Source organism: Leptopilina boulardi, unplaced genomic scaffold (genome assembly GCF_019393585.1).
Source record: "Leptopilina boulardi isolate dan_hultmark-lab unplaced genomic scaffold, ZJU_Lbou_2.1 LbouV2_368, whole genome shotgun sequence".
Lineage (NCBI taxonomy): Eukaryota > Metazoa > Arthropoda > Insecta > Hymenoptera > Figitidae > Leptopilina > Leptopilina boulardi.
Genome location: NW_026137938.1, coordinates 995351 through 1022932, shown reverse-complemented (window position 1 = coordinate 1022932; position 27582 = coordinate 995351). Strand labels below are relative to the sequence as shown.

The 27582-nt window shown below is 21.8% G+C and overlaps 1 protein-coding gene across 1 annotated transcript; it reads left to right on the top strand.

The window, feature by feature from the left end:
- Positions 1-53: 53 nt before the first annotated feature.
- LOC127287250 (protein PFC0760c-like) lies at positions 54-27086 on the top strand. Its single transcript, XM_051314076.1, has 13 exons — positions 54-405; positions 4292-4483; positions 4558-6276; positions 8337-8571; positions 8814-9325; positions 9461-9684; positions 10928-11240; positions 11559-12556; positions 14306-14469; positions 15270-15436; positions 15518-17969; positions 18634-18716; positions 22668-27086. Exons 2-13 carry the CDS (start codon positions 4385-4387, stop codon positions 23385-23387), a joined length of 7686 nt encoding a protein of 2561 aa, XP_051170033.1. The 5' UTR covers positions 54-405; positions 4292-4384; the 3' UTR covers positions 23388-27086.
- Positions 27087-27582: the final 496 nt, after the last annotated feature.

Sequence of the window (27582 nt, the reverse complement as noted above, 5' to 3'; positions counted from 1 at the left end):
CCTTATCACATCTATTTGCCGTACATATAGCCACATAGTTCATGGCCATGAACAGGCCATCACATTCAGAGCGTCTAAATTGACGTTTGTTTGAGTTTTATGCATACAAGTTTGTCAGTTATTAAAGTGTCTTTTTCTACTATTTTTTTTTAAACGCGTAATTCGTAATTTTTTTTTTAAATGTTCTAATATTTTTAAGTTAAATCTTTGAACTACTGTGCAGTTATACGTATGGATTTTATAAAAAAAAAAAAAAAAAATGTAAAAATCTATTCGAGTGTAAATAGAGGTTAGGAATATCAACGTAATTTCTGAATACTTAATTATTTCTATGTATTATTAATAATTGTCGGTTTATATTACATATCAATATATATACTTATTAATAATATCACATTGCTGCAGGTAAGTTTTATTTTTTCTCCAATAACATTTTTTTTAAAGTATATAATTTTACATGTACGCGTATGTGTCATATATATTAATGTACAAATGATTGCAAACAAAACAGCAGGTTTTTATTGATCAAAATAATGTGTTTTATTATTATTTCAGCAAATGCATTGCTTTAAAAATACTATTTATAAATTTTTTACAATCGAAGGATATTGATATTTTATTTATAAACGAACATTTGAAATATATTTTTTTTTTTACTTTTTAAATTTCACGTGAATAACTATGTTTTTTTTGTTGTTAGAAAGACTGATATAATTTTTTAAGATTTTAAAAGTTGTAAGCGACTGACCGACACAAAAATTTATCTTTTCTAATTTTTCATTTTTTTTTTATATTTTTGTAATTTTTCTATTAATTTAAATTGTTTAACTTTTTTTATTTGTTGTAAAATTCGTTTTTATTGCTGTAATATTTATCTAAGAAACAGTTCAACATTTTTTGTGAATACTTTCTTAGTTTCCACAGTTTTTACTTGATTTTTGCGAAATCAAAGGTTTTAGCTTTTTATTGTTTTTTTTTTTAAATTGAACATAATTTAAATATAAAACTACGAAATGGAACCAACTTTTAAAAGTTAGGCAGAAATTTTAAAAAATACTGAAACAAATTTTTTTTAGCAAATATTTTCAATACGGTTTTTTTCGATTTAAAATACATTCTAATAAATAAAAAATATAAATTATTCGAATTGAAATAAATCGATTGACCTACATAAAGTAAGATATATATTTCATTAAAAATTGTAAATTAAATCGTTATTTTTCCTTTTTGAAAAATTTTCATTTTCTATCTTAACTCAGGCCTGGGATTATACGAATTTTTCAACTTTTTCAGATTTTTTTTCAAATAATTAAAAAAAAAAAAATTTAACAAATAAAATTACCAAAAAATTTTAGTTCGAAATCACTTAAAATTTAATTATTTGCAAAAATTTCAATTATTTTTAATGATTTTTATAACATTCTTCGAAAATTCAATTATTTGAAAGCATTTTTCAATCTAAATTGTAAATATTTGAAAATTCAATTACTTTTAAAAAAATGTTATCTAAAATTATTCGATAAATTATTTTTAGTTATGTAAAATTTAATTATTGTCTGAAAATTAATAAAATCTTTTGTTTATGTATTGCCTGAAATTTTGTTGACTATCAAAACTAAAAACTATGACAAAATTTTAAATTTGAATAAATTGCTTAAATCAAAAGGTGATAATTTTTCACAAGATTCATCAAAAAGATTAAAATCCACAAAATCAACCACTAAACGTAATGTACCTGAATTGGTATTTAAAAAAATTGGCGCTGAACATTTTTTATGTCACACGCCAAGAATTAAGATTTTTAGAATTTATTGAATTTTAGATTATAATTTGTAATTTTTTGTAAATTTTCCTAGCTCCAGAATTTAAATTTAAATTTAAACAATTAAATTCTAAAGAATTTTGAATTTAAATGAATTTTTAACTAAAATTCTTTTCTAAATTAATTATTTTTAATAATTTTAATGAAATTTCTCACAAATTCAATTCTTTGAAACTTTTATATTCAATTCTTTCAATTAAAAATTTTCTAAAGTTCAATAAATTATTGACAATTAAAAAAAAAAATCAAATCTAATTACCAAAAATTTCAATTTAAAATCTTTTAAAATTTTCCATCGAAAACTTTTTGAAATTTAATAATTTCAATTCTAATTCTTCAGAAATTCAATTATTTTTTAATGATTTTTATAATATTCTTCAAAAATTCAATTAACTGAAAGCATTTTTCAATTTAAAAAAACGTTTGAAATTCAATTTTTGTAATAAATTCAATTTATGTAATAAATAAATAATAAGTTTAATAAATTCTTTTGTAACAAAAATAACCGAAAATTCGAAACAAAAATCTTCTAAAGTTCAATTACTTTTAAAAATTTGATTTGTAAATCTTCGAAACATCAATTATTTGCAAAATTAGAATTGTAATTTGTCGAAAACTTATTTGTTTAAAAAATCTCCATGAAAATTAGGCAAAAATTCAATTATTTTTCACAATTTCAATTTAAATCTATCAAAAACATAAAAAAAAAATTTCAATAAAAATCAGGCAAAAATTTGAATATTTTCAATATAAAAATATCAATTCAATAATTGTTTAAAATAAAAAAAAAATTATCAATTAAAATTACAAAAATTTTCAATTCAAAATCACTTGAAATTGAATTATTTTCAAAAATTTCATTTAAAATCTTTTAAAATTTAATTATTTCTAAAACATTTCCATCTAATTTCATCTAAATTTAATTTTGTAAAATTTAATTAATGCCTGAAATTTAAAAAATTATTTTGAAATTCAATTATTTTTTCAAAAATTCAATTATTAAAAAAAGTTTTAAATAAAAACTCTAAAATTGATTAATTATTTAAAAAAAAAGAATTTAAAAATCTGTAAAACTTAATGATTGTCCGAAATTTGATCATCAAAACTAAAAACTATGACAAAATTTTAAATTTGATAAATTGCTTAAATCAGAATTGAAAAAATTATAAAACTGGAACTTTAAGAATTTTTTTTAGAAATTTGTCCTACTTAAATAAAATTTTGCAAATTTGTCTTATAATTAGTTCGATTCTGAAATATTCGAAATAAATTTTCTTGATAATATTTTTATAGAATTATTCTCATTACAGAATTAATAAAATGAATTTAATATCTAAGAACATTAATTATTTAAAGTAAAATATTCATTAACCAATTAAATTTTGTTAAAATAAAAAAAATCAACTTTTTTTGAAATATAAATCGACTAAAACGATTTTTTTTGTGTCTTAAAGTCGATCCGAGGCCTGGGATTATTGAATTTTAATCATAATAAAAAATGTAAAAATATAAATTAAATAGAAACGATTTAAAAGAAAATTATAGTACCTAATACTTTTTTCTTAGAAAAAGAGAAAAAAAAATTCTAAATGAAAATTTTCCTTACCAACGTTTTTTTTTAATTCATTTTTTCTAATATGTATTTACTTTTTCCTAAAAATATTTATCCCATTAAAATTATTAATCAGAATTTTCATTTTAAAGTATTTTATCAAAATTTGATTAGAATTTTTAAAAATGACAAATTCCAATTCACCGAATTAAAAATTTGTCTGAATTTTTAATTGATGGAATTTTAAAGTTACCGAATTTTCATTTGTCCGAAATTACAATTAGCCGAACAAACAATCAACAGAAAGATTTCGGCGCAATTTTTCAAAATTAACCAATCACGATTTCTAATATTTCAAATTGGTCAATTTTCCAAAATTTGCGTCGAAATCTTTCTGTCGATTGTTTGTTCGGACAATTTTAATTTCGGACAACTTAAAGTTAAAATTTCCGTTATTTAAAAATTTAAATCAAATAAAATTCGAATGAATAAGAATTATGTTAAATTAAAAATTCGATTAAATTAAAGTTCTTTTAAATAAAAAATCATATTAAGAAAATAAAAATAAAAAATTCTACTAAACAAAATTCGATAGCTACAAATTTTAAGTAAAAATTCGTATAAAAAGAAAATCTAAGAAATTTTAATTTGAAAATTGAAAATTCGTCTAACAAATCCATTTCTAATAAAATAATCGAATAAATTTTTATTTTAAAAAATCATAGAAAATTTTAATTAATGATTTTTATCCCATTTTCCCCTTTTCTAACAAAAAATAATTAAAATTATAATTAATTTTGATTAGATGTTTTTTTAAATGGAAATTTTATTGTTAATAAAAATTTTTTCTTTTACTAAATTTTATATCAGTGTTGAAGAACTGTAATTAAATTTTTAAATAATATTATTAATTTCAGAAGTATGGATTATTTATCATTAATATTCCAATAAAATTGGAAATATTAAAAATCAATAATGATCGAAGGAAATGAGGTGTATGGAAGAATAGAATGAAGAATTGTCAATGTATCGATGATCATAATCATAAAAAGCAACATGTATCCAATAATTCAGATGATAGTGGAGATAAAATTAAGACATCTATAAATGTAAGAATTATTCTTTGGTTAATTAATTTTTTTTTTTAATTAGAAAAAATAAGTAATTTTCTATTTTATTATAGTCAGAAGTTGAAAAAATTTCTCAAAATGAAAAAGGATGGCATAAAAATCAAAATAAATTAATAACGGAATTGGATTCACGAAATGAAACAGAGAGAGGGGAAAATTTAAAAATTTCATTAGATCACGTTAAACCTTATCCATTTACATTTATAACGGCAGTAAAAAGAAAATTTGCCTTAGGTGAACAATCAATGAGTAGTGATATTTGTAAAAAAATTCGTGAACAAAAAATTTCCAATGAATCATCAACAACTAAACGACAAATTTCAAATTGTCAATTGGCAGAAAAAATGGATTTCATAAAACCATTAAAAGTACCCGATTTAAAAATTTCACCAAAAACAATTGATTATCCACAAAGAGAAAGTTCATCATTAAGTGAAGTTTCATCGGTGAAAAAATTTAATATGATTTCAAAAGATAATATACAAAAGGAAGTTAAATTATTAAAATCATCCGATCGTGTTCAACGTAAATTAGATTTCTCATCATCAGATGCATCATTATTACAAATTGATAATGATGACGACAATGATCCAACGGACGTGTCAGTTTTAAGTTTAATAAAGAAAAAAGATCGTGATCATTCGCGAGATAAAGAAAATAGATCGAAAAGAATTAAAAAAGATGATTCAAGTTGTTCATCAAAAGGTGATAATTTTTCACAAGATTCATCAAAAAGATTAAAATCCACAAAATCAACAACTAAACGTGATGTACCTGAATTGGTATTTAAAAAAATTGGCGCTGAACATTTTTTATGTCACACGCCAAGAGTTAGTGATTTTGGAATGAAAAAATCGCGAAATAAACATTTTACAACGTCAACATTGAAAAAAGACGATGAGAAAAAATATCGTTGCTCAAATATTCAATATTCTAAATCATTAAAGGACAAATCATTGAAATTAAAAGGCCGATTTATTAATAGTGAATCAATTAGTTTATCCGAAAGAAGCGCTAAATTACAAGATAGAATTTCAACAAAAGAATCATATAGCGATACATTTACAGAATCAGACGATTGGAAAAGTAAAGAGGAAAATAATTTACATGAGGATGATCAAAATAAATTATCCGATAATAGACATTCCAAATCGAAAATTTATAATAATCGTGATATTGAATGTAAGGAACAAATAAAGAGAATTAAACATAAATACAGTAATAGTAAAATTGATTCATATAGTCTTTCAACATCAGATATTTTAGAGGAAGTTGAAACTGCTTCCGATTCAAATGTTAGTTATCCAAAAAAGGAAAAAAGTGAATCGTGTGAAACATTTTCTCAAGCAACAAAAATTAAGGATAAAGTACCATTGCAAAATTTAATTCAAACAAATGAATCACGTGTTTCGGAAGTGGAATTTTTTAATCCGCAAAATAGTGTTAAAAATGATAATTCATCGCTCAATAATAATAATAATAATAATGTTAATAATAGTATGACAAATGATGAAATAAATACAGAATCACAAATATCAATGGATACATCATTGTCGGAAATGCTTCTTGATCCTAGAAAAATTTCCTTTAGGGATAATAGTTATTCACAGCAAAATGAATTTTCCGATTTAGTTACTCCCGATATGAATTTAATGTTACGATCAAACAGAAGGAGACGACAATTTTTGCAAAGTAATAAGGAATCGCCACAGAAAAATGTGAAAAATAAACAAACGATGATAATGGAAACTGAGGAAAAAAGCAGTCAATCGGTAAATATTTATATTTTTTATATTATTATAAACTTACTTTTTTTTAAGGAAAAAGGAAGATAAAAGAAAATTATATATTTTTCTTGTTGCTAATATAAAAAAAGAAATTGTGAATTATTTGAATTTTTAAAACTTTAACACAAGCTTTAAATTAACGAAATTTTAATCCATTTAAAGATGAATTTTAAATTTCTTATCCGAATTTTAATTTATCAAAATTTTAATTGATTTACATTTCAAATTATCCGAATTTCAATTTAACCAAATTTGGATTAATTTAAGTTTCAATTTATCAAAATTTACCTGAATTTTAAACTATTAATGCTTCAATCATTGATCGAAAATTTTAATTAACAGACTTTGGATTATACTTATTCCAATTTTTTTTATTTTTTTAAATACGACTTTTTTCTATTTATTTTATTAAAATGTGACTTTTGATTGCTTTAACATTTTTAAATAAAAAAAAACATGCGCCTTTTTTATTATACAGTGCAGCTATTTAAAAATTCAATTACTTAATAAATTTTTAACTAAAATTCTTCGATAAATTAATTACTTTCAATAATTTCAAATCAATTTAAAAAATTTATCAAAAATTCTATTATCTGAAAATATTTTCCAATTAAATATTTTTAAAAATTCAATAACTGGTTGAAATTTCTAAAAAATTTCATCCAATAATTTTAAGTTCTTCAAAAAATCAATTTTTCAAACCAAAAAAAAACAAAAATTTAATTATTCGCCAGAAATTTAAAAAAATCTTCAGGAATTAAAATTTTCAACAATTTTAATTTAAAATATTTTGAAATTCAATTACTTCTAAGAATTTTAGTTAGAAACCTACTAAAATTTAATTATTTCTAAAAATTTTAATCATAACTCATCATCAATTATTTTTTAAAAAAATTTATCTTAAATAGTTAAATTATTATCAACCAATAATTTTCACTAAATTCTTCGAAAATTGAATAAATTGAAATATTTTAAACAAAAAATTTCGTAAAAATTGAATTACTTTTTATAATTTAAAAATATCTTAAATTAAAAATTTCCAATTTAAAATCATGAAATTCAATTATTTATAAAAATTTCAACTGTATCATAATCAAAATTATAATTAATTTAAGTTTCATATTATTCGAGTTTTAATTACTTAAAATTCAAATTATCAGAATTTCAATTAAACCAAATTTTTTATTTTTTGAAGTTTCAAATTAACCGAGTTTCAATTTTTCCAAATTTTAATTGACTTGGAATTAAAATAATAAAAATATTAATTGATTGAAGTTTCAAATTATACGAATTTTAATTGATTTAAGTTTCAAATTAACCAAGTTTCAATTTGTCCAAATTTTAATTGACTTAAAATTAAAGTTATCACAAAATTAATTGATTAAAATTTCAAATTATACGAATTTTAATTGATTAATGTTTCAAATTATCCAAATTTTAATTAACCCAAATTTTGATTAATTAATCAAAATTTAATTTATTAAAGATTTAATTTAATGAAACTTTAAATTATTAATATTTCAATCATTGATTAAAAATTTCAATTAATTCAAATTTGAATTGATAAAAAATTAGTTATTTTTCACGTTGATTAGTTTTAAATATCAGTTTTTTATTTATTTTTTTTTTCATTAACTTTTTCTCACCTTTTTTTTTGTTAATAATTAACCTTTTTACTTATTTTCAAGAAAAAAGGAAATTGAATCCTTGTTCTAGTGAAAAGACTGAAGACGGATTTTCTAATTTCAAATTATTAGATTGGTATTATAATTCATGAAATTCAATAAAATTTAATATTTTTTAATTTCAGGAAAATTTGAGAAAATTTGTAAAATTTATTCTTGAAGCAACCGGGATTTTTTTTTGTTAAATAAAAAATATGTTGTAAAAGCGAAAACATTTATTTGATTTAGTATATAATGGTATTATTTACCAAAATAAAAAAATTAAAGACTACATAGAGTTGAATTAGTTTTTGATCTGATTTTTTTTAAATAATGAAATTTTGACCTACTATTGACTAACCAAGAAAATATTTTTTTTAGTTACATCCTGCAGTTTTGAAAATGAAATTTCAAGCAGAAGAAAGACATCTTAATAGTTTTAGTGAATCTGTACGTCAAGCTACTTATGAAAGTAATCTTTATAATAATTCAAGTTGTGAAGACGGAATGCAGAGTGAAGAAACAGTTAATAATGAGATTAGAAAGCAATTAGTTGCCCTGCGAAGTGAAGCAAATGAAGAAATTAATAAAGAGGAAAATCGTTCACTTACTAAAGGTATGTTTATTGTTTTCTTAATTTAACAATACATTAGTTTTAATAATCCAACTTTCATTACACGAATGTAATTAAAAATTGTTATAACCAAAAGTGAGGCGCAAAAATATCCTTTCAAATTCATTAGTTATTTAGACAGAATTTCAAACAAAATTTATTTGTTATTCTTTTGTCTCTGAAAAAATGATACTCTGCGCCATTAACGAAAAGATAGAAAATAATTTAATTATAACATTTTTCAGCTCTTCACGATGCGGATATTTGCTTTGTAAATAAAACGCCAACAAAAGGATCCACGTTATTGAAAAAGACCCTTGAGGAAAATATACATGGACAGGAATTATTAACAAAAAATTTAACTGACAAATTGGACACTAATAATATTGATAATAAACTTAAATTAATTGTAAAAATGGCAGAAGTTCAAACACAAACGGCAAATGATATTGCAACACAGACAGATATTAATTTCTATCAATCGAGAATGTTGAAAAAACTTGAAGAATTATCAGGTATTACTTATGAAAGAGGAGCAATAAATTCAAGGGATATTCCACAATTTTCATTAGAATCATTAGATCAAGATAAAGATTTTGGTCAATTAGATGATATTTCATTAGCGAGTAGAATGAAAGCAATGTCAGAAATAAGTTTACATGAAACAACATCATCCATTAAGACTGAAAGCGGTACTGAAATTAGTATATCAACTAGAGATGTAACATGTTCATTTAATAAAGATTTAGCGCTTGAGGTGAGTACAAATTATATTATTATGCGTACCAAAATAATTTAGTTTTATTAAAACGTTTGTAAATTAATAGTTTAGCATTTTGAATTTTTTTTTATTAAATTATATTATTTATTTGACTTTTTGTTAAAAATTTAGATGGCTCAACTTGTACAGGATGAAAAGCAAAGATATGATAAAATTCAAATGCTTTTTAAATCACATGAAAAAACACTTAATGATCGTACAAAAAAATTAGTTAAACTAGAAGAACAAAAACGACAATTGAGAGATACTGGTCAAGATAGTCGGATAAGTTCTGTTAAAAAGAAGCAGCGCGCTCTACTTTTGAAACTTCAACAAGAAAAAGATGAAATGAATAGGTAAGTCAAAATTATTATTTAAGAATTTATTTATTTCATTAATTTTTTTTTAAAATATTGAAGTCAAATAAAAGGATTGAAGCAATTTAAAAAAATGTTTAAATTAGATTTAAAATTTTATTTACGAAGAAAATTGCAAATTAAAAACTTTTTTCATTACAATAATCGAAAATAATAATAAATCCCTAAAAATTAATTTATTATTTTTTTTATTGTAGAATAAATATAGTTATAAGTTAATAAATCTTGAATTAAAGTCTATTTATTGAATTAAAATCAAAGTATTACATTTAAGTTTGAAATCCTTTTCTAAAATTTTTAAGAAAAAAATATAAAAACGATTATAAAAATTGTTCGAATTTTCAAATAAAAAAAAAATGAATCACTAATTCAACTTGCAATTTAAAATAATTTTTAGGTTAATTATAATTATGATAAGAATTGCGAGAGGAATAAGAGAAGATATGGATTATCTATTTGAATGATTATTGGAAATTTTTCTATCTTTTTCCTTTAAAACGATTGTTATCATGATTATACATAACCTAAAATATTTAAAAACTGCAAGTTGAAAATATCGATGTTTTCGATATGAAATAAATATTATTCCATTTACTTTTTTGCAAAATCTATTTTACAATTTTTTGCAAATTTTATCTCAACCTTTTGGAAATTTTCATTTTTAAAATTCTCATCTATTTTCGAAATTGTGTTCTGCGGTATGTTATTTTTGTTGTTTTACATATATTTTTTTTATATTTATCGTTTTATATATTTTATAGAAGTTAAAATTGAAAAAAAATTAATATTTACAAATTTAGTTGTTGATACGACATTATGTCAATTTTGTTTATAACAAATAATAAAAAAAAAATGTTATTTAAAAACAATTCAATTTAAAAATCCTAATTAAGTTACAAAATATTTAAATTAAACCTACAATAAATCATTTTTTGTTTAATTGAATTTTTAAAAATTGTTTAAAAATTTATTATTAATTAAAAATAAAAGAAAAGAAAACATTAAAATTCCAAATTGTTTAGAAAAATAATTTAATAATTTAATAAATAAATTTTTTATCTTTCAATTTAGAAACAGTTTTCTTGAAACTTTTTGTACTTTAATTAACAAAAATTATATTCAAAATATCAATTTTCATTAGTTTTAATTTTGTGAAATTGTCTAGAAAATTATTTTCATATACGAGATTTTTTTTTTGAATGTTTTCTATTTTTTTTCAAAGACTAAAGGAACTACATAAGATAGCAAGTCAAGAACGAAAGCTCATGTTACAAAAACATAGAGATATGTTTAATCCTGAAATGTCGACAAAAAATATTTTAACAAAACTCAAGAGAAGTGCAGACTGTCAATCACCACGACGTTTATCAGGACCAATGAAGGGTTATGATATTCGTAGTAATAGTTCAATGAGCTCATTAGTTGATTCTGATAAATCGCAATTAGATCGATCACAACTTAAAACATGCGATACTAGTTTTCAAAAAAGTAGTAAACAATTTTTTAAAGTTGATGTTCACAATGTTGCGGCTGAGGTAAATTTCTTTCAAATTTTCTTATATTTATTTCATTAATAAATTCTTTTAAATTATTATTATTAAATTTATTAAAATTAATACAAAATTATTATAAAATGGGACCACAAAAAAGTTGTTATAATTTTCACATTTTGAAATAATATAAAATTTAAATTTATTAGAATTTTATAAAGAAAACTTTACGTTGATATAATATTCAGTTTTATTTATAAAATTTTAATAAATTGAATTTATTTTTCAAAATCGACGCTGTGAAAATTATTAACATCTTTCTTGTGGGCGTAAAAAATTATAAAAAATTAATTTAATTTTCAGAAATCCGATAGCGATCATTTGGAGAATATTAATATTAAGAATGACGATAATTTATCAAATATCTGTAGAATAAAACCAGTGAAAAATACAAAATATGATATTAAATCACGAAAATTTGAAGAGAAAATGCCTGGTGGTGATGTATTACGTCAAATAGAATTACATTCGAAATTAAAACGTGATTCTCTTTGTGAATTACCTGAATCAAGTAAAGAAAGTGAAAATCTTTGTTTATCATCGACAAATTCGCCAAAATCAATTTGCATCGATGAAAGAGGTGAATCTGATGAAAAATTAACAAGAAAAACAAAAACATTAAATTCAGATAAATCACAACAAATAACAACAAATTCTGAATCTGATATTGATGAGAGAACAAATGAATTTTTACAAATTAATTCGATAATTTCGAAAAAAATTGAAAAAAATGTGAAAAAAATTGAAAATATTTCCGATTGTAAAACAAATTCTAAACGTAAAGGTTATAAAAGTCAAAAGACAAAAGTTGCAAACAATGAATTATTGGAAAGTGTATTAAAATCAAAAAGTGATTCACAAATTTGTCAACATTTATCGGGACATCATAATAAACGTTCTAAATTAGATATTGAACAATCGGATGATAATTATGATAATTCAATATTGGAAAAATTCGATTTTAGCGAGAGTCAAAATTCATTGCATGCATTATTGAAACATTCAAAAGCAGTGAATGAGAAAAATTATCAACTTTTGAGAGATATTACCAGCGATTCAGAGGATAGAGGTAATAATATTGAAAATTTTGATGCTCTCGATAAGAAGAATAGTGAAAAATCGAAAAATTTTTCACAAAAAGAACAAGTTGGTTCAAATATGGGTAATTTGTCAACAAGATCACAAGTCAGTACATTGACAATTTCTCGTCATAGCTCAGGTGATAGTGAAAAAAGTTATTCGAGATCTGTTGTTATTCGTTCACATGATCATCGTTTTAAGACATCAAAAAAACTTGAGCAGTGAGTATATTATTTATTTTGCTTTTCTTTTATTATAAATTTTTTTTCTTTCATTTATTTTCTCAATTTTTCTTTATTGCTTCTTTATTTATACAGAATTGTACTTTTTCTACTATTTTTCGACTTTTTCGACTTATTTTACAAATTAATTAATTTAATAAATTAAAAAAAATATTCGTAAAAAGTAACAAAAAAATTGTAAGTTCTGAAAAATTGTAAACTTTTTTAGGGCGCATAATTATCGTATAAAAATTTAACCGAATTTCTATATTAAAGAATTGTTACTTAAAAGAATTTTTATTTCAACGAATTTGCATTTAATACAATTATTATTTACTTCAATTTTCAATAAACAAAATAGCCATTTAAAAGAATTTTTATTTTAAAGAAAGAATATTGAAAATTATTTTTTTTTTTTCTAGCCGAATTTTCATTTGTTTAAATTTACATTTTACAGACTTTTAAAAACGCCGAATTTTTCTATGTTACAGAATTTTCATTTGGCAGAAAAATTTTGGCGCAAATTTTAAAATTAACCAATCAGAAGTTATCAACGAAATTGTGATTGGTTTATTTTAAAATTCGCGCCGAAATCTTTCTGTTGATTTGTTTGTTCATTTGCAATTTCGGATAAATGAAAATTCGGCCTTTTTAAGAATTTTGTAAAATGTAAATTCGAACAAATAAAATTTCGAATAGAAAAGAATTTATTTCTATTATTCTTTCTGAAAAAAAACAAAAATTCTTATAAATGACTATTTTGTTTATTGAAAATTGAAGTAAATAATAATTCTGTCAAATTCAAAATTTGATGAAATAATTAGTCGCGTAAAATTAAAATTCGTTTAAGTTTAAAGTTTAAATTCGGCTAAAATGTAAATTATAGGTAATGAATTTCTGTAAATTGAAAATTATAAAAAATTAATTTTAGAGCTTGAATTTTTTGAAGATACAAAAAACTCGAAATTTTCCACAACAAAGAAGAAAGTAACTAAAAAATTTTCTAAATACAGAAAAACTAAAATTTTTTCTCTCAAAATAACTTTTCTGAGCTAAAAATAAGCAGTAAATTTCAGTTTTTCTGAATTTAGAAAATATTTTTAAGTTTTTTTTTTTGTATGTTAGTTATTTTTCTAATTTTTTTTTTAATTTTCAGTTCTACCGAAAAAAATAGTAGTAACCCAAATTCGGATAAATAAAAAATCGGAGAATTAAATTTTTTAGCCACTTTTCAACTAATTTCCTTTTCGTACTTGACGAAGTAGAAATTCTTTCCTTCACTTCTTGGAAGATTAAATTTTTTTGAACAAATAAAATTTCTCAATTTCAAAGAAATAAAATAAATTTAAACAAAAATTAAAAAATATAATAAACATAAAAATTTGTTAAATTAAACTTTCTTTCCCAGGCTTTAGATTTCTAATAATAGTCGCAAAACGTGTCTTCACCACGATGTGAGCCACTGTAAAAATAGAATCTGTGTAGTGGCTATCTGCATTTTATATAGTTTGTACTTAACTAAGAGATATTGTCAGTAAAAATAATGTCAATATTTTGATTCGTTTGTTTTTCGTTTTTTTTTTTTTTGGTCCCGCAAAATTAATTATTTGTATTTTGTGCGCGCAGTGATGTCATTAAGAAAAATAATTTTTTTTTGTTTTAAAGTCAATAATTTGATCAATTATATAACAATTATTTGAAAAAAATGAAAATTTTTCTAAAAAAATATGATAATGTTTGATTTCTTAGAATTTTAAATGCACGAGAAGCTGCACTCGCTTCGCGCAGAAGTTGCGTTGAAGAGTGGATCGCTTGGCATACTAGACTTCGTGAGGAAGAAAATCGCGTGGCTCGTATGGAACAAGCTGCCTATAAACTGGTTAATGCAACTTCAAAAGCACTTTTTTATCATGGTTCGTATTTTTCTTTTCTTTTGTGATTATTAATATCCCCTCGAACTTATTTAAAAATATTTCGTTCACGATAAAATTGCGTAAATTATGATTTAAATGCCAAAAAAAGAAAAGAATAAATAAATAAATTTTTACTGAAAATAATCAGTAAACAGTTTTCAAGGACCTTAATTTTAAACCAAAGATCACAAATTTAAGGTTTGAGTTTGAAGTGTATGAGTTTTACGATTATTTTCGACTTTAAAATAATGCGACATATTTCGACTTTTGTAGTATAAAATGCGATTAATCGATTCTTTTTAAATTCGAGTGGCATTTTTCTAGTTGAAATATATATTTGAAATGAAATAGCAAAAATCTTTAAAAGAGAGTTACCAAAAGTGTATTATTGTTGCATAATACTGAATATATATATTTTAATTAATTATTTGAAAACAATTTTTAATTATTTGAAGATAATTTCCATTATCTTATTCACTATTTCAAGAATAATTCTAATATTTTTATTCATTCTTTGGAAATAATTTCAGTTATTTAATTAAATATTTGAAGATAATTTCAATTATTTCATTGAATAATTGAAAATAATTTCAATTATTTAATTAAATATTTAAAAATATATTTAATAATTTAATCATTTGAAAATATCGACACATAATGAATACATTAATTGAAATTATGTTAAATATTTATAATGAAATAATTGAAAATATATTTCATTTTTAAAATGAATAATTGAAGATATTTTTAATTTTTGTAAATAAATACTTATAAATAATAAAATAAATTGCAATTAATAGATACTAGCGTTTCATCTGAGGCTAGCGATGTAGAAGGACGAATTGATGCTTTAGCACAAAAATTAGCAGATCGTCGTGCAGAAATGGCGAAATTAAAAAAAGAAGCCAAAAGACAAGCGAAACAGAGGCTTCGTGCTATGGAAGTCAGTTTACTTAATCAAATTAAGGTAAATTTACATCTTTTTTTTTTCTATATAATCGTTTTTTAATAATTATTTATTAATGTGTAATTATTTTTTTCAAAATAGAAATACGATGCAACAATTCACGATATGCGCAAGGCATTAGAAACAAAGAAAGAGATTATAAAAAATTGTGAAAAAATGCCAATTGAATCAAAATCAGTTTCTGATTTTAGAGTACCAAAAATTCCCATTCAAAAAATTCATGACATTTGTAAAAGTAGCGATTTATTGCCACAACAAGAAATTGAAGATAATGATAAAATTATTGCTCAAAATAGTAAATTACTGAGAAATCGTCAGGAAATTACGAAACAATCAAATTTTTCCACTAGTAATGAATTCGAAGAAACGGAAATGATCAAAGACACTACAAATAAATCTAATAGTGAATTTAATATTTTGACACAAACTCAAGAAAATAGTTCGAAAATATCAGAAAATTTATTTCAAGAAAATAGTTCGAAAATATCAGAAAATTTATATCAAAAAAATAGTTCAAAAATATCAGAAAATTTATATCAAGAAAATAATTCGAAAACATCAGATAATTTATTTCAAGAAAATAGTTCGGAAATAAAAAATATTTCACTGAATAAATCTGATACATTAAAATCAATTAATTCGGAAAAGGAAAAAATAATAACGGACAAATATTCGGATTCAATAACCCATTCTGTTGAAAATGATGATTTGCCAACAATTTCAACGGAAAATATTTCATTTTCAAAAAAATTAGATTCATTGGGTGCAAATGGAAAAAATTTAAACGATGATATCAGCGTTCTTGAGAGTGATCTTAAAACACTTTCCGAAATGATGCTTCAATTGAGTAATAAAAAATCGATTAATAAATCAATTAATAAAAATGAAAATATTTATAGTGACAAGAAGAAAATTTTGGAAAATTCCAAAACTTTCGAATCAAAAACTTCGTCTATACCATCGTTATTTGAAAAAATCAATGACGCTGACAGTATTAATGAAGTTGACGACATTGTTTCTAATGACGATGACAGTTATGACAAATTATCGAAAAATATTGATTTCAAAGCAAAAAGTAAAGAAATATTGAATGAAATTGAAAAATCAATAATTGGCGATCACATGAAAATTCATCAAACAGATAATTTACATGAGAATAAAATTTTATCCAACGATTTAGTTACATTAAAAGATGATACAATATCGGAAATTTTATCATTATCAAAAACTCCCACTGAAAGAAATAAAAGTCCTGAAAAAAGTGTCAGTGAAAATAGTGCCATTTACGATAATGATTTATCAAAATTATTATTGAATGAAAATACAAAAAATTCTTTAAAATTCCTTGAAAATAATGAATTTTTTAATGATAGAAAAAATTCCGAAAATTTGGAACTCGATTATCATGAAAATAGTATTACTGAAGAATATTCAGCGATAACGGAAGAAAATAAAATTTCATCTTCAGAAGAAATTCATGAAAAAGAATTATCAGATTCACTTGAATCTCGTGATAAAGAAAAAATAAATTCGGAAAATTCACAATTAATTGAATCAATATTGGAAAAAACAGAATCGGAAAAAGAAAATGAAAATTTAGAAAATTTAAATTCAGAAAAAGAAGAATTTAGCGACACTTTAAATTCAATAACAATTGAAAAAAATGATTTGAAAAAAACAGAAGAAGAAACACCTAATGATGAAATTTGGTTTGATGAAAAAAATCACGAATTATTAAGTTCGACAAAAAGGGACGATTTTTCTCCTTTGATTCAAAAATCAAGTTTTGTTGATTCTGAAAATAGAAAATCATCTTTAGTCAATATTTCCTTACGTGAAGAAGAGGAAAATGATAATGAAGACATGGGAGAATCTATAAGAAAATTATTTTCATTTTCCGAAGAAATAAATAATTTCGAAATTTCAGAATCAACAGAAGAACAATATAGTTCAGAAGGTGAGCAATTGGATAATTTGGTTGAAATAGTTGAAGATAAATTGGAAACTTTGGAGAAAACATCGAATTTAGAGAATTGGGAAAAGACATTTATAGTTGATAATTCAAAATACGAAGATATTTCAGAGGAGAATTTTAATACAAATGATGTTGAAAAATCGAGTCCAGTGTCGGAGAAAATAGAAACGGAAAGATATTCATTGGGAAAAAATAATGAAATACAATCATTGGATGATGATGAAGAAGATGATGATGAAGAGGAAGAAGAGGAAGATGAAAGAGAGACAAGAATTGATGATGATGATCATCAAATTTCAATGAATTATTATGAAAAGCATTCAAGTGATGATTCTTCGGAATCTAGTGAAGATGATACAAATAAAGATACTTCTGAACCTATAATTACATCACCGAGAGATAAAGATGATTCGAGATTGGAAATTGATAATTTAAATGATGATTTGTTGAGTAGTATTACGATTCATCAAAATTTGGAATCAAAAGGCGATTATCAAGTAACGCCTATTGTCACAAATGCGGAGAAAGAAATTATGGCAACGATAGACAAATTAAAAGGTAGGAATATTTTAATTTTCAAAATTTTTTTATTATTTTTCAATAATTTCAAAATTAGATTTTTATTGAGAATTAAAATCACAAAATGTGTTTTTCTACTTGAAAAATAGAGAAACACGTATTTTTTTTGAACATAAAATTCTTTTTTGTAATTTTTATATGTTCTAAGATTTTAGCAAAAAAAATTCTTTAAAACATCGAATTTCTATTTGTTCGAAATTATAAATCGCTGACTAAAAATCGACAAAAAATTCGGACAAATAAATATTCGATTAATTGGCAAATTCTATTACTTAAAAATTTAAATCACTTAAAATTCTATTACATGAGAATCTTATATAATTAATGTTCGAATATATTTATTTATTTATATTAGAATTTTTTCAAAGTAAATAATTGGTAAAGTTAAATTTTGTAAAATAAAAATTCGGTACCTATAAATTTTGTTATGTACAAAATTCGTTTATAAAAAAATTTTACTGTTAATTCAAAAAATGATAATTAGATTCAAAAAAATAATTATATCGAATTTAAAATAACAGTCCAAATAAAAATTGGAACGAATTAAGCCAAATGAAAATTGTCAATTGTTTTAATAAATTTTTGAAATTTTCATTTTCATTTAAATGTAAAGGACACTAATGTGAAATTTGTCATTTTACAGCTTCTCTTAAACAACCTGGCCTTGAAGTTGCAGAATGTGATGCAACACTCCTCAAAATAGAGCAGCTTCAAATTGAACTTGAGGTAAGTTTTGTGCTTATAAAAAATTAATTTAAATAATTATTTACCTTAAAAATAGAAAAAATAACTTTAATCATGTTAAAAGTTTTTTTGAAGAAATCAAAATTTCACCAAAACAAATTTTAGAACTGATTTTTCTTTTAACCTAAGTGAATTCTTTAATTATCATTTAAGATAAATATTTAGTTTATTTAAAAAAAAAATTCAAATCTTATTTAACGTTGAGATTTAATTTGTTTTGAATGTATACTTTGTATAAATCTTAAAAGACATTTTTAAAGTCACATTAAAACTTGAAAGAGGAAATTGTGTTTTAATTTGAAAATTTTTAAATAATTTAATTTTCGATAAACTATATTAAAATTATTAAAAATAATTGATTTATTAAATAATTTTAGATAGGAACTTGTTTATTTGAATTTTCGTTGATTTACAATTTCACATTTTTAGAATTTATTAAATTTCAGGGGATTTTAAACTAATTTTCTTTTTAAAGGATTTCTACATATTTTTTTTTACAAATTGCAAAAAATAATTGAATTTTAGAGAATTTTTAATATGAAAATTTCTTTTAAAATTATTTTAAAAAATTGATTTAACAAAAAATTTTAAATAAAAATTTATTTACTTGAATTGAATTCTATTGATTTACAATTAAGATTTTTAGAATTTATTGAATTTTAGATTATAATTTGTAATTTTTTGTAAATTTTCCTAGCTCCAGAATTTAAATTTAAATTTAAACAATTAAATTTTAAAGAATTTTGAATTTAAATAAATTTTTAACTAAAATTCTTTTCTAAATTAATTATTTTTAATAATTTTAATGAAATTTCTCACAAATTCAATTCTTTTAAACTTTTATATTCAATTCTTTCAATTAAAAATTTTCTAAAGTTCAATAAATTGTTGACAATTAAAAAAAATCAAATCTAATTACCAAAAATTTCAATTTAAAATCTTTTAAAATTTTCCATCTAAAACTTTTTGAAATTTAATAATTTCAATTCTAATTCTTCTGAAATTCAATTATTTTTTAATGATTTTTATAATATTCTTCAAAAATTCAATTAACTGAAAGCATTTTTCAATTTAAAAAAACGTTTGAAATTCAATTTTTGTAATAAATTGAATTTATGTTGGAACTCACCAAAAACATAAATCACTTTATTCTGGACAGAGGAACGAAAGAATTATTGCAAAAATTTATTATTTTTGGATGATTTACGATTTTAAAAAAAATTTTATTTAAATATTCTCAAGATTTTTATTTACTTATAACTTTTTTGGCGGTGTTCCGAAAAAATTGAGGTTTTGCACAAAGATTTTTTATAATATTCTTTACCTTCTATTAAAATCTTACGAAGGTGTTTTGCTTCGTTTTGGAGATATTAATTTTCAAAATTTTTTATTTAAAAAGGTTAATTAAAAGACTTGAAGTTAACTGACCAATTTCAAATCGCTCCATTTTTTATAAAAATATATTAAAATGTAGCGATTTGAAATTGGTCAGTTAACTTCAAGTCTTTTAATTAACCTTTTTAAATAAAAAAAATTTGAAAATTAATATCTCCAAAACGAAGCAAAACACCTTCGTAAGATTTTAATAGAATGTAAAGAATATTATAAAAAATCTTTGTGCAAAACCTCAATTTTTTCGGAGCACCGACAAAAAAGTTATAAGTAAATAAAAATCTTGAGAATATTTAAATAAAATTTTTTTTAAAATCGTAAATCATCCAAAACTAATAAATTTTTCCAATAATTCTTTCGTTCCTCTGTGCAGAATAAAGTGATTTATGTTTTTGGTGAGTTCCAACATCTAATTTTTAATAGCTTTTTAACAATAGCGTTTTTAAAAAAATTGAAAAATTTAAGAGCATTTGAACCTTCGTGACGTCACAAATCATGGCGCATGACACGCAAACTTCTCAGGTATGTGAAAAACACAATTTTGAATATTTTTTAAAAAAACCTTTTGGAAAATGTTCAGAATAACATAGACTCTGTCTGTTATGTGCGGAAAATTCAAAATTTTGCGTTTAAAACGTTTTTTAAACAATGTTAAGGTCACAAATCATGGCGCATGACACGCAAACTTCTCAGGTATGTGAAAAACACAATTTTGAATATTTTTTAAAAAAACCTTTTGGAAAATGTTCAGAGAAACATAGACTATGTCTGTTATGTGCGAAAAATTCAAAATTTTGCGTTTAAAACGTTTTTTAAACAATGCCTACATATAAGCAATTCGTGTATTTTTCCTTACTTGTGACAACCAACTTAAACATTGTTTAAAAAACGTTTTAAACGCAAAATTTTGAATTTTCCGCACATAACAGACAGAGTCTATGTTATTCTGAACATTTTCCAAAAGGTTTTTTTAAAAAATTTTCAAAATTGTGCTTTTCACATACCTGAGAAGTTTGCGTGTCATGCGCCATGATTTGTGACGTCACGAAGGTTCAAATGCTCTTAAGGTTACAAAATCACATTGTGAACCTCCTACTTTTGATTTTTAATATTTTTAAAGGGAATAAAATTTTTATCATAATATTATGGTTAATGAACTCAGGGAATCATCGAGTTTCACATATATTAAAACTAGATTTTTTTAAAATTTGGTCGCAACCACTATTAGACGAAAGTCAGTGAACTAACCCTAGTTGATTTTGAATTGAAAATTTTAAAAATAATTGAATTACACTTGAAATTTAAGAAAATAATTGAATTTTTGTTTATTTTGAATTGAATGCTTGGAAAATAATTGAATTTTAGTTGATATTGAATTGAAATTTCAATACAGATAGTTGAATTTTCCGAAGAATATATTAAAAATAATTGAATTTCAGGAGAGTTATAATTGGAATTATTGAATTTCAAAAAATTTGAGATGGGAAATTTTATAAATAATTAAATTTTAGATGCTTTTAAATTCAAATTATTGAAAATTCAATTAATTTTGAATTTAAATTTTTGAGAATAATTAAATTTTATTTGATTTTAAATTGAAAATTTTTGGGAAATAATTGAATTTTAATTGAAATTTTGGATAATAATTTAATTAAAGTTCATTTTTGATTGAAAATTTGGATAATTAATTTTGAATAGAAATTTTAGAAAATAATTTAATTTTATTTCATTTTAAATTGAAAACTTGGTAAATAATTAAATTTTAAATTGAAAATTTTTGATAATTATTGGATTTTTAATTGATTTTGAATTAAAATTTCGGGTAATAATTGAATTTTAGTTTATTTTGAATTGGAATTTTTAAAAAATAATTAAATTTTATTGTGATATATTTTTTCAAATTATAAACAATTGTTAAATTTCATAAAAATTTTAATTGAAAAATAATTTTGATATAATTGAATTTGTGATGTATTTCATTAAAATTATTAAAAATAATTAATTTAGTGAAGAATCATTTTAGTTCAAAATTTGTGAAATAATTGAATTGAAGAATATCTGAAGAAGATTTAGATTTTATACTAAAAATATGTATTTTATTTACATTTTTTTCAAATATAAAAAAAAATGTCGCATTTTATTAAAATAAGTCGATAAAAGTCGTATTTTTGAAAAAAATCGGAAAAATTCGTATAATCCAAGGCCTGTAAACATATAATTTTCATTATTATCATTTAATATGTAATAATATTCTAATAAATTAATTCTTTATGACAAACAATTAAATACTCGCAATTTGGTGCGCTTGCGCGCGTTTAATTTTGCTAGTTAATATAATGAATTTAATATCTAGTAACATTAGTTGTTTAAAGTAAAATATTTATTAATTGATTAAATTTAATTAAAATAAAATAATCGACTTTTTCGACTTTTTCGACTTTTTTTTGTGAATGTAAATCGACTAAAACAGCATTTTTTGCGCCTTAAAGTCAATCCGAGGTCTGTTTTATGTTATTAAATATTACATTTTTATTATTGCAGATAAAAAAATTAGAAGCCGAAGAGGTATCATTCTATGTTAGGGAAATACCAAACAAACCTCCACCACCGTACACGCCTCCTAGTAGTGGAAAACTTTCTTCATCAAAAAGTTCTCCATCACCACCACCGGCAGTGATTCCAACAAATGCCGATGATCTCACAGTGTTTATTGAAAGAGCAACATCAATTATATTTAAAGCCAAAGAGAATGGTGAAAATATTATGAATTTAGAAGCGCCGCCTGAAATATGGGAATTAAGAAAGGACAATGATTCATTGAAAAAAGATAGAAGAATATATAATACATTTCTTTTTGATCTTTGTAAAGAGACAATTGCCGAAGTTTATTGTGTTAATGATGATAAACCAGGTCCAAGTTGGACACGACCAAATGTCAAAACAAAAACAGCGATTAAAGTTCCAAAAAGTTTAGATGAATTAACTGATTATGTTAATAAAGAAGTTGCAACACTTTTTGGTTTTAAGACAAAATTACAACGTGAAAATATGGTGATGCGTTGGAGTCGAAAACGTAGAGATCGAGTTGATGAATTACTTGCGAGAGAAGCACAAGCTGAAGAAGAAGAATGGACAAAGTTTCATTATGATGAATTAGCTGTTAAAAATGAACTCACAGTAGCGATATTAGACAGTATCATATTAGAAACAGTGAATGTGGTAAAAACTGCTTTCACCAAAAAACGTAAACTTAAAGTATAGCGTAACAGTATTTTCAAGAAAAAAAAGAATAACATTTTTAAAAGAAAATTTTAAAAAGAAATTTTTTTTTAAAGCTCAGACAAGTGTACAAAAAAAAAATAATTACTGTTTATTCAATTTTGTTAGTTAATTTTACAATATTTATAAACTTGACTATTATTTATTATTATTAAAAAAAAAGAAGGTACTTTATTTTCTTAAAGTGAAATAATTTTAATGACAGTACTGAAACATTTCAGGGTTTTTTCCTTTATTAATTATGAATTAGTATAATTAAGGTATTAATTAATACTACTACTGTTAATTATTTAGTAATAGCTTTAGATTTCATTATTTGTTAAGTGTGAGTTTTAATTACCTTTTTTTTTGTTTTTGACTCTTACCGTAAGTACTTATGTATGCAAAAATTGTTTAATGGAGACAATTTTATTTATAAATGAGAATATTTCCGACACTGAATTTAGGGGATAAATTTTAAAAATCAATTAGAATTTTTAATAATTATTTTCAATAATAGAATTTCGTTGGATATAATTTCCTTTGAGACGAATTTTATTTCTTCGAATTAGCATTTTACGAAAATTTTCGTTGGATACAATTTCTAATGAGAAGAATATTATTTCTTCGAATTTTGTATTTAGCAGAATTTTCATTAAACCAATCAAAAATTATTCATAAAATTATGTTTGGTTAGTTTTAAAAATTGCAATTTCAAACAAATAAAAATTCTATCAATTAGAAATTTTGTAAAATAATTTTTCAGTTAAATAAAAATTCATGACTGAGTCGAATATTTAAATCTCAGAATTCTTATTTCACTGAAATTTTATTTGTACGAATTATAATTTTTATAAAAATTTCAAAAATGCCGAATTTTCATTTGGCGGTAATTGGCAAAATTTTTATTTGTACGAATTGTCATTTGACAGAAATTTTAAAAACGCTGAATTTACATTTGACCGAAATTGTAAATGACCGAACAAATATCCGACAGAATTGGCGGGAAATTTAAAATTCATCCACGCAATTTTTTAAATTATTTCTGATTGGTTAATTTTAAAATTCGCGCCAAAACTTTTTTGCAATTTCGGTCAAATGAAAATTCGGTCAACTAGAAAATCTGTTGTATAAAAATTCGATTAAATATGAATTCAGTAAAATAAAAATTAAATTCATTAGAAATTCTACTTTATAAAATTCTGTATCATAGAAATTCGAGCTTAGAAATAGAAAAACCATAGAAATTCCAATAAATTCAAAGTGGGGAATATTCATGTATCTCTATATAAATGGACCAAGATAGCGAGAACTTTTTTGCATAAAAAACAAGGATGTAATATTAAGGCGAATTTAAAGAGAAATCGAAAAGTCAAATTGAAACTTAGTTCAACTCTAAATTTTTCTATTTCAAAATTGAATGATTATAATTTAAAATTATTACAATGGAAGTGTGAAAAATTATAATTTTTGCTACTTTTCGAACCATTAAAACTTGCCTTTATATAAAGACGAAAAAAAAATCTGAAATTAAAAATACGATTATAATAAATTTAGTTTATGTTAAAAAAATTTATTTCTTATTTTTAATCTCAGAATATTTTAATATTTATTCAATGTCAATTTTAAAATAAAATATTAAAAATATAAAAATTAAAATTAAAATAAAAATTTTCATATACTTCCACAAATTTCTTAATTATTAATTGTTTTTTGTTTTTGAAATAGAAAAATATAAAGTTGGACTAAATTTGGTTTTCGATTGAATTTTTCGTTAACATAAATTATTGTCAAAAAAAAAATTTGTGCAAAAAGTTGTGCTATCTGGGCAGTAAAAACTACACTGAAACGTTGATTATATCTAAAAAGAAATTTTTACGCTTATTTTTATAATTTATGATCAATATTATTAATAATAATAATAACATTTATTAATAATAATTTTATTAATAATAATTGATTTGATTACACTTTCGATGAAATTTAATGAAAATACAAAAAAACAATCATATTCTATATTCTTTCAAAAAAAAGTCTAAATTTATGTGAAAGAATATAAAGAATAATTTGAAAACAAATTTGAAAAATAAAAAAAAATCATTTGGATATAAAAATTGTAACCAATAAATTTTTTTTTTTTTAATTACTTTATTAAAAATTTTAAGATTTGTTTATTTGGGAAAAAAAAATTTTTATTAAAAAAATCTTTAAATTTTTTGCATTTTAATATAATAACAAAAATTATAAAATGATTTTAATTTGGAAAATTAATGAATTTTCTAAATTTTATCTCAGATGATCGAAATTTAAAATGATTGTTAATTTTTATGATTTTTAAAAATCATAAAATGATTCAAAAAACACAAACTATTATTATTATGTAATAAAGGAAAAAAATCTTTCCATAAAATTCATGATAATGAATTTTCAATGAATTTTTAATCAATTTTTAATGAATTTTGACGATATCGAAAATTATAATTTTAAAATTTTAACTATAAGTAAAATTTCAATAAAAAAAATTTCTAATCAGAATTTTTTTTTTATTGTTATTAAATTACTTGGGGATATAATCAACAATTTAGTGTAAAGTTGTGCATGATCAGTGAATGCAAATTGTACATAAAAATTTATCTCTTAAAAAAGTACTTGTTTAATTGCGTAAATTATAAACATGTTAAAAAAAACAATTTTTCTCTACACCTAGAGAAATTTTTTATTTGCATTTATTTAAGGCAAACAAACAATTTATTTGAATCAAATAAAAATGTCTGTCTCAGAGCCTAATAATTTTTTGTTTTAAATAAAAAATTATATTTAGTACAAATAAAAGTTTATTTATCGTAAATAAATTTTTTATTTAAACATTTATTTGATACAAATAAATAATTGATAAAAATAAATATTTGATACGAATAAATATTAATTTGGCTCTGTGACAAATAAATATATTTTCTCTGGGTGTGCTCATTGAAAATAATGATGGAATAAAAAAAAAAAAAACTTTTGTTATATGTTTTTTAAAATAAGTTCTTCATTATTATATTATGAGACAGTTGACTGTGCATAACGATAAGGAACTTTTTAAAAAAAAGTTAAATATGTGTTGTCGTATTTAATATACATATTATTAACATTTATTTTGTTCTGAGCTTCCAGAAGCTGTGCTCAATATTGCAGTTGTTGTTATTATTATTATTATTATTATTATACATAATATAATTGTAAACAAAATTATAATACCTAAAAGACTGATATTTCGGGGCCATTTTCATCCAAATTAATAATTCTTGAGAACTTTCGAATTCTATGAATAAAAATGTAAAAATGTTGAAAATAATACAAAAAAAAAAAAAAATAATAATCGCACGCACTTTATTGCATAAATGTGCTGCAAATTTTCTGACAGTGATGATATCAACAACGAAATAGTATTTTTTAAGTAAATTAAGAATTTTTCGAGTCAAACAAAAATATATGATAATAACTGATTAAAATAATACATATTTAGAAAAAAAATTCAAGACATTATATATATATATATATATATATTATAAAATGTTGTATTGAATTATTTGACTGGTTACCAGCTTTGCATTTTTATATAAATGTAAATGTATTTCAATAACAAAAGTGGCATTATGATGACTCGATTTACATATTGTTAATTTTTTTTTTCTTTTTATTAATGTGATGTAAATAAAATAGAATTCCCGTTTAATTAATAATTACTTAATTTTCATTAAAAGTCTATTATACATATATATCGTATCTGTTATTATAATGTTTTCCTTCTTACATGATTTTTTCATTTTATTTTGTTTTCATAAAAGTGTAAAAATCCACTTCTTATTTTACTTAATTTATCAAATTATAATCAAAAATTAACTCACATAGCAAAAAAAAAAAAAATATATATTTTTACGAAAACTTTTAAATAAAACAATAAGTTGTTGTCATTTATTTTTTGAACGTAATGAAAAGTTTTTCTAAAGTTCTTAGTGAGAATTGCTTTCATTTGATATTATAAAGTTTTTAGTTGTCATTTTGAAATTATAGAAATTTGTCAAAGTTCTTTGTGCGTTGTTTTTTTTTTTTTTTTTTTTGATAATTGAAAGTTATCACTTTATTTCGGAGATGATGAAAAATTTTTCAAACTCTTCGGTGCGTATTGCCTAATATTTCTTTAGCCGAATTC